This window comes from Solenopsis invicta, chromosome 3, assembly GCF_016802725.1.
Source record: "Solenopsis invicta isolate M01_SB chromosome 3, UNIL_Sinv_3.0, whole genome shotgun sequence".
NCBI classification, from domain to species: domain Eukaryota; kingdom Metazoa; phylum Arthropoda; class Insecta; order Hymenoptera; family Formicidae; genus Solenopsis; species Solenopsis invicta.
In genome coordinates, this window is record NC_052666.1 from 13671225 (window position 1) to 13680883 (window position 9659).

A 9659-nucleotide genomic window follows, 5' to 3' on the forward strand; every position below is an offset into this window, starting at 1 on the left:
CGGATTTCATGGTATTACCACTAACCGAATAACACGCATTTCTTATGACGTAGACTCTCATGAATTAATTGAATTGAGTTTGCGAGAAGGATCTATCTAAAATTTTGTAAAAGAAAAAATCATGAGTTCCGTACTTATTTGCGACGACGCAAAAGAAGTACTATTTGTTTTAATATTAACTATACTTCTGTTAGAAATTGCTTCTTACTTAATACTGATAATCCTTGATGCTGAATTAGGAATAACCCTTTTCGCAATCTGTATAAGTATTTATATGATAATATCAATGATTATCATACTGATCTTTGCTATATCATTACAAGTATTGTTGACCGAGACCATCCAACAAATAAACGCCTACTGATAAAATAGGAATAATAAAACCTTTTATGACAATTCTGTTAATAAGCACTGCTTAAAGGCAAACTGCTGAAAGACCAATAATATAACATGTTCCAAATTTTTAGATCACACCAAGTACGATTGCAAGATCTCGCATTGCCTCTAGCCGTAGACAAGGTACTGCGAGATGCCTCTAAACTAAGTCTTAGATTATGTGTCGACATTTATTTTTACAACTCTTCAGGACATCGCAAAATTAAAAAACTCAGTAGCATTGACTTTGTAGATGAAAAAATATTATTTTTAGTTATGGAAGACGACAGAATTGCTGCAAAGGGAACTGAATGCCTCTCAGCAATTTTGCCCGAGAGTCAAGCCTTAAGCTACTTTAAATTCTTTAATAAGGAAATTGCCTTAAACGTCCACAAAGATAAATCAGGATTATATTATTACGAAAAGAAAATGTTGCCTTACAATATCATAAAAGGAAACATGACCACTTTTGGCGATACGTCAAAATGGTCTGATGACGATTGGGAAAAATATTATGACTTGTGGAAAAAATATGTATCACGTCGACCGCCTATAATTTACAAGAGTTTTCATCTTGTCGAATATCCTTGTTTACCTGAAACAGTTACATACGCACACGAGTTGCCTAACGATTATTCTTCTGATAGTGACATAGACTCGTGTGAGAATATCAATCAAAATGATTAAATTGTTAACCACAACTAAGAGACTACATGAGTTGCAAGATATTGCACTTGCCCATGTAGCTGACAATACAATACGAGAAGCCTCAATTCTGAGCTCTCAATTCGATACACAAATTTACATTTACCATTTCCCAGGAAATCGGGAAATTAGGAGCCGAAATCTTATTTATTTTGGAAATGAAAAGATATACTACTTGATGATGAAAAATGACAGAATTGCTGCGGACAATGCTATTTGTCTCTCGGTAATTCTGCCCAAGAACAAAGCATTAGATTGGTTCGATTATTTTAAAGGACAGATAGGTTTATCCGTATCTATGGACAAAACAGGTATATACTACTTTGAAGAGAAACAAACGCCTTATTACCATATTAAAGATAACTTACATACCATCGGAGATACCTCGTTCTGGTCTCATTGTGACTGGAAGAGATATTTCTCTTTATTCAATCGCTATAGTGAACGTAAACCCTTTACGCCACGTAAATATTTTCACATTTTCCCTGATTTGTCCAAGTAATAATATCTCAAAGCATAAATGTTAATTGCAGATCATACCAGTGAATCTGTACTCGGCATCTAGTTTCTTGGGAAATGTCAACTTTTAACCAGTACTACAAACAAAATATTTGCGCTTCATAATCGAGTTGATGCGTCCAGTATAATAAGCATACAATTGTAAAATATGCCAGGATCTGAAAATCTTTATCCCATACATTCATTAGTCCCTGCTGACCCCGAAGAATACCTGGTTACTTGCGTTATTGAAACAAGATATTTTTATGATCATAACAATCGTCAAGCTCTTATTTGCGAGACATGCGCGCGCAATTATCAAAGTTGTATGCGTGGAAAATATCCCATGTACACAGGTAGTGTCTGTGAGATAGAAGAAGTCACGCATGGATTCATGAATGGAACTTTAGCACTTGACCACTGTAAATGGTGCGAAGGATCGTTTGCTAAAACCCAACCGATAGCTTCGTGTCGTTCTTGTTCACTGGCATATCGACACGTGTTAAATTTTCTAGAAATTAGAGGAATCAATCGCGAACATATTACCATACCTGTATATAATCACTGTGACCGAATCGCGAGATTTAGACTGCGCGAACCAGCTATTTAAAATTTAGTCAACATTGTTAATGCATCACTCATTAACAATGCCGAGATCTAACCCGCGTTTGAACCCATTTGAAGATATTCTCGATTCTATAAGCCAATATGTTGTGTCCTGCATCAAAACTGCAGGGTATTTATGTCAAAGACACCCCTGATACCTCCCTGAGAATCTATACAAATGCGAAAACTGCAAGGATCCGTCAAATACAGTATTTATACACGGACATGGGTTCGCCGAAGGCACCCATTACTCTTTCAATTGCACGAAATGTAAAAAAATCATTAATAAGGACAAGACCAATACTAAGTTGTTCAAATTGTTTGGCCGCACGCGAACGCTTTCTTAGGAAACTTGAAACGCGTGGCATAATTCGTAAAAATATCAAAAAGATCATATTTGACGTCCTTAACAATGATTCTACTCACTTAGAATACTTACAACCGCCATGGTGTAAGTCTGATGCGATTGCGCTACGAGCGCCGTCGAAACCGATTTCGTCATAACATGCCCTAGTAAAAGGCTCAATACCGTTTATAACATTTCATAAATTACGCAAACATTTTATTCTTACACATATATTATTTTATGTTTAGTATATTCTAATTATGTTGAAGCACACAAACTACATATATAAGATTTAGACATGTATACACATATAATCGACTATATTAATTTTAGGCGTATACTGTTATCCATATATCGTTTACACTGTATAATTATGTTTTAACCGAATTTCTATATTGTTCTTCTATATTAATCTTTGCACTAAAGCCAGCCACGTAGATTACCGACCCAAAAAAAAAAAAAAAATTTGGATAAAAATATGTAAGAAACATAACATAAAACATATTATGTCGTCATATCCGTTTGCTTGCTGTTATTAATATTACCATATTATTTCAGGGTTGTTAAAAATTGCGTTTTTTTTTAAACTAAACATTCTGTTTTTTTTTGTTTAAAACATGTTTTTAATGTTTTATATATGTTTTAAACTACGTTAAAAGAAATCATGTTTAAAATGAAAAAAAACATGATTTAAACATATACATATTTATATTTTACAAACATTAAGATATAATTTCTTTAGACTAATTATAGTAAATTATAGTTCTATATTTCAAAACATTCTATATGTTAAGAATTAATCAATGGAAGTATTGAAAGTCCTTTATTTTTAATCTTGGAAGGAAAATTAAGGATTCTGAAATTGATTTATTTTCTTATGCGTTATGCATTATGCGTCAAAAATATGTGCTCTTGCCTTAAAAATTCGACATTAGTATTATTAGTTGGTAATGTCGGTATGATAATACCGACATATTGCATTTATAGTGTCTTTAGTCTCTGTTGACAGGAAACGCCAATGTTGAGGTTGAGGCGCTGTATTTGCTTAAAGCGCGCTCCTTTGTTTTAGACTTTCAGTTTTTTCTGCAGAATAGCATACGTACGTAATGCATTTACTCCAATCTTGCTAGCTTTATTGTCAGGTATATTATTATATATTTTGTAACACATATTGGAATATTCAAGTGTTTATCAAGTGCTCTTCAGATAGCAACATTGTTTTTTACTTTTATATGTAAAAATAAACAAAATTTCGTACGTGTAATAGGAAAACATGACTGGTCGACGACAAGATGCAATTTGGCAACATTTTATTAAAGTAAAAGAGAATGATAAAGTAAGAGCCAAATGTAAATATTGTAAAAAAGAAATATGTGCTTTAGTAGCACGTATGAAATTGCATATACAACATAAATGCAAATCTACACATAAAGACGAAGAGTCTGATCAATTTGAAATGGACGATATCGATCTTAACACTAAATCAGAAAGACAAAATTGTAAGTACATATGAACATGTTAATATTATTAATATATTAATTGTAACTCTAGCAGTACATAATATCGTGTGTGTGTGTGTGTGTGTGTACACACACACACATACATATATATACATTTAATAATAATTACATATTTTGTTCAATATATATACAATATATATTCAATATATAGTAGTAGTAGGTACTTTATTCCTTGCGGAGTACATTGCGGACTTCCGCTCCGCTTACATAGTTTCAACCTTTTTATTCATTGCTTCTTTTACAACACACGAGAGAGAGAGAGAAAAATCACTCATCCATCCACACCTCCACACTCATTCTTTGGACTTCCGTTTCCGCCGCTTTCTTCCACCCTTTCCTCTCTTCCTTCTACACTCTCATTCATAACCAGCCACCCTCCTCCCTCCCGCATCTCATCCAATTTTCTCATCCAAACTTCTCCCTCCCCCCTCTCACCTAAAACCTCTCCTACCATCTCCTGCCATCCCTTCTCCGTCCCCCAATCCGTGCATTCCTCCCATATATGCTCCCACGTTTCCTCTCCCCATCCACATATCCTACACTTTCTTTTCTCTTTCTCTTCCCAGTATCTACCTCCTCTCATACCATCTCCTAACCTAAACCTCGCAATCCTTTTCCATCTTTCTTCTTTCCAATCCCTCTTCAAGTACTCCGGCACTCCCTTTCCCTTCACTCTGCTGTACCATCTGTTGAACTTCGAGCTCCTAATTTTTTCCCACCTTTCCTCTTCCTGCCGCCTCCTCTCTCTTGCCACCACCTCTTCCCCCCTTAACTCTCCCTCTTCTCTCAACTTTTCTATCTCCTTGATGTTCCAGCTCTTTTCTTCATAGAAACTTCTTCTTTCTTCCTCCCATTTTCCCATCACCTTTCCCTCCTTCGCTCTACCTCTTATCTCCTCCCAACACAACCTTGCCAACTCCCCCCCTCCTCCTTCTACCAGTTTCTTTTCATAACTCCATGCCCTCATTCCTGCCCTTCCCCTTAATTTTTCCCTCTGCATCTCCTCCCTTACCATGTACCCCGGTGTGTACCTTCCCACCCCTATTACCCATTTCAAGTACCTGTCCTGTATCCTCTCTACCTTTTCCCTTTCTTTCCACCCCCAAATTTCTGCCCCATAGCTAACCACCGTCCATACCAACCTATCAAATAACCACATCCTTCTAGCCCAGTTCTTTCCAAATTTCCTTTTCCCTATTCCCCATACTTCTCTCATCACCACCGCTCCTTTTTTGACTCTCTCCTCTATATGTTCTTTCTGTGAAAAGAAAGCCCCATTTGCCATCATCATGTAGCCCAAATATTTATACCTTTTCACTTCCTCTATTTCATTTCCTTTCCATTTCCATATTATCTTTTTCTGTCTCCCACCCCCTCTTCTACACCTCAACACTTTTGTCTTCTCCACATTTACTTCTAATCTTTTCTGTTCTACATATTCTTCTAATGTTTTTATTAACCCTTTCATCCCTGCTTCATCCTCTGCCACCACCGCCACATCATCCGCATACGCCAGGGAATAAATTTTTCTTCCTTTCACCTTTACTCCCCCCCATCCCCCCTTCTCCAATTCCTCATCCAAATCCGCTAGTAGTAGTGTGAACATGCATGGGCTCAACGGACATCCCTGTCTCACTCCTCTATTTGTCCAAAAGTTTCCCCCCTCTCTTTCCCCCACCCTTACTCTACTTATTGTTTCCTCCAAAACTTCCTCACACCTCACCACCAGACTCTCTCTCACTCCTTTTCTCCTCATTGTCTGTACCAGTATCTCCCTATCCACCGAGTCAAACGCTGCTTTCATATCCACGAACATAACTACTATTTTGCCTTTTGCTTCCACTATTTTCTTATTTATTAAATAATTTAATACGTATATGTGATCTATCGTTCCTACCCCTCTCCTAAACCCCGTTTGACTCGGTGGTAATATCCCTTTATTTTCTACTTCTTCCCTCAATCTCTCCGCCAAAACCGCCGCGTACACTTTATACGCCGTTTGCGTAAGCGTAACCCCCCTATAGTATTCTACCTTTTCCCCCTCCCCCTTTTTCACTATCGGTACCACTATCCCTTCTCTCCAATCTTCCGGCCATCCCTCTCCCTTCCACACTCTATTACATATCTCCCACAGCCATTCCCTTATTTCTTTTCCCCCATATTTCCATACTTCATTCGTAATCCCATCCCCTCCTGCCGCTTTTCCGTCCCTCAATCTCCTTATCGCCCTACCAATTTCCTCTCTACTAATCTCTTCTTCCTCCTCTACCCCTCTCCCCATTACCTCCCCTCTTATCCTCCACTCTACTCCCCCCAGCACCCCTCTAAAGTGTTTTTCCCACTCCCCCATTTCAATCCCTTCCCTGACTCTCTTTCTCTTCCTCCTTCCTTTATTCACTACCTTCCACACGTCCTTTTCGGATCTTATTCCTTCTATATCCCTCTCCCATCTTTCCCTCTCCTTTTTCTTCTTCTCCTCACAATGTTCCCTGTACCTCTTTCTCATTTCTTTATATTTTTTCCCTTCTCCCCCTCTCTTCCTCCACCATTTTAACTCCTCCATAACCTCTCTTTTTCTATCCCTACATTCCTCATCCCACCATCCTCTCTGCTCCTTCTTCTCTTCCTTCTCTACTCTCTCTAATGCCACTTCTACTTTTCTCTTCATTTTTCTCCAAACCTCCCCTACCCCCTCACCATCGCTATCCTTCTTCCCAAGGTATTCCTCAAATTTCTTTTTTCCCTTCTCTGTCCAAACCCCCCTTCTTCCTCTCCCTTTCCTTTTCCCGGTCCTCTCTTCCCTCCGGCCTCCTCCCTCCACCCATACCGTTATCGGCTGATGATCGGAGTCTACCCAATCCTCCACCTTCATCTTTTCCACCTTGCTTCTTGTCTCCTCATTCCCGATCACATAATCTATTACGGTCCCTCCCTTCCCTCCTGTATACGTCCATTCCCCCTCCTCATCCCCCTTTACGCTTCCATTCAATATTGACCATCCCAATTCTCCTATATAACCACATAGCTTTTTTCCCTCTCTATTCATCTTTTCATCCTTCGAGCTCCTCTTTCCCTGTTCTGCCCCTCCTTCTTCATCCTCACCTATTCTTCCCCCCTCTCTTCCCGTCCTAGCATTGAAATCCCCTCCTATTAACACCCTCACCCTTTCCTCTCTGTCCTCCATCCACTCTCTCAGCCTTCCCATTTTTCCCTCCAAATCTCTATTTACATATACTCCTATTAGTCTCCACCACTCTCCCCCTAAATTTACTTTTACTGCTTGTAATCCCTCCTTTTTTCTTTCCTTATCATCCTTTTCTCTCCCTATCCCTTCCCTTATCCCCACAATCATTCCTCCCATTGCTCTCCCTTTCTTATTCTTCCTTGCCGCCTCTTGCACTTCCCACACGTATCCTTTTGGCAGCCATTTTCGAACTCTTTCCCATCCCTTCTTTTGTAACCAAGTCTCACTCAGGAACATTACATCCCATTCTTTTAGTCTCTCCCTGAAATCCTTCTTTTTATTTTCTATGCCTGCCACATTCCAAAAGCCTATTTTATACTTTTTGCCATCCTCTTTTTTCTTATTCCTCCTCTTTTTCCTATGCTTCTCATTTTCTATATTTCCTTCTATTTCTCCCTCTCCCTCTCCCTCCGTCCACCTCCCTACTAAAAATCCTCTTTCTCTTTTTCCACTCCTCTACCCTTCTCCATCCCCCCCTTCCATTCTCTTACTTCTTTTCCGTGCCATTCCCTCAACTCATCCTTAATCTCATCCCAGACCCATAATTTCTCCTCAATCCATATTTTCATATAACCTACTCTTACTTTCCTGCCTTCCCTCCTTATTCTTTCCGCTTCCTTCCTTATCCACCACTCTATCCTTCTCTCCTTTTCTGTCAGATCATCCACTATCCACTCCCTTCTTTCCCTCAGCTTTGCTTTTCCTTTCATCACTACAATTTTCTCCCCTACACTTGCTAATCTTACCCATACCATTTCCCTTCCTTCCTTATCTCTTTTCCCTATACTCCTTATCCCTTCCACTCTCGCTGTCGCCCCCGTTGCCCCCACTATCTCTTCTATCTCTTTTCTTAACCCCTCTATTCCTTTCTCCTTTGCTTTCACTCCTTTTATTATTATATTCCTCTTCCTTTCTTCCCTTCTCCTTTTTTCCCCCTCTAACTCTATTCTCTTCATCCTTTCTTCTAATTCCTTCATCTCTCCCTTTCTCCCTCTCTCCATCTGCTTTACCCCTTCCTCTTCCTTCCTTTCCTCATCCCCTTCCTCTTTCTCCTCCCTCCCCCTACCTTTTTCTATCTCTTCCACTCTTTTCTCTAAACTGTCTAATCTTTTCCTCATTTCTTCCATCCATTCCCTCATCTCTGCTTTCCCCTCCTTTACCTCTCTTAATTCCGCTTTAATTTCCTTAAATCCCTCCCTTACTTCCCTTAATATCTCACTCAACCCCCCTTCTTCTTGCCTTTCCAGCTGTTTTTCCGGCTGCTTTTCTAGCTGTTTTTCCGGCGATCTCACTACCTTTATACTTTTCTTAAAGATATCTGCCTGTAATGCATCTATCTCCTTCCTTTTCTCTCCTCTTTTAAACGCCTCTATCAGCGATAGACTATATGCTCTATCCCTCATCCCCTCTGCTTTGCTCGGTCTTCCCACCCTCCTCTTCTCTTCCCCTGTTCCCTCCTCTACTTCCCTTTCTCTCTCCTTCCTTCCCTCCTTTCCTTCCTCCATCTCATCTTTCCTCTAACCTGCCTACTTCCTATTCACGAGTTTATTTACTTGCAGTCGGGTTGTAAATAAAAAATAAAAAAAAAAACAAATTTTTTTTTTTAAATTAAGCAATCTATTTTTTGTAGAAAATATTTATAATTATTATACCGCTGTAGCAAATGCAAAAATATAAAATCATATATTAAGATATTAAATCGGTTACTCAAACGTTACTCTAATTCAAAATTTCCCGCTACTGCACTTACTCCCTCCTGCTCTGCTTCTCACTTCTACCGCCCGATATCGCTACCCTCCCTCTTTTCTGCTTTCTCTCTACACTCTAAACCTGCTCTCCCGTCTAACCTCCAAATCCCGTCCCAACCCTACTATCCCTCCTGTCTCCCTATTCTCTTCCCCCGGCCCTTTACCCTTATTCACCCTCTGCCACCAGCCCCTTCCCTTTCCCTTCACCTCCTCGCACTCCACCGCGTCTCACCCTATCCCTTAATGCCTGTTTATCACTCGCACTCTCCACACACACACACGTCAGTCACTCTCGCTACCGGAAACGGAAGTCCCCTATATACATATATATATATATATATATATATATATATATACGAGGTGTGTTCAAAAAGTATCGCGAATTTTGAATTTTCGCGGGTTACGTATATTCGAATTTCGATCTTTTTGTGGCATTATGTTGGTACTCATGTCTCTCACTTATGCCGACAAGCTCGGCCATTTTGAATGTTCACTTAATTGTTGACAGCTGCTTTGCTTGCACGTGTTTTGGATCGTCTTCAATTTTTACCTATTCAAAAAAATGGATCAAAGAACCTGTATCAAATTTTGTGTGAAAAACGAAATTAAGTGCGCGG

General features: G+C 39.3%; 1 protein-coding gene across 1 annotated transcript; it reads left to right on the top strand.

Annotated features, from left to right (window-relative positions):
- Positions 1-792: 792 nt before the first annotated feature.
- On the top strand, positions 793-1801 carry LOC120357200. The gene is made up of 2 exons (XM_039447110.1): positions 793-1391; positions 1614-1801. Exons 1-2 carry the CDS (start codon positions 1055-1057, stop codon positions 1643-1645), a joined length of 369 nt encoding a protein of 122 aa, XP_039303044.1. The 5' UTR covers positions 793-1054; the 3' UTR covers positions 1646-1801.
- Positions 1802-9659: the final 7858 nt, after the last annotated feature.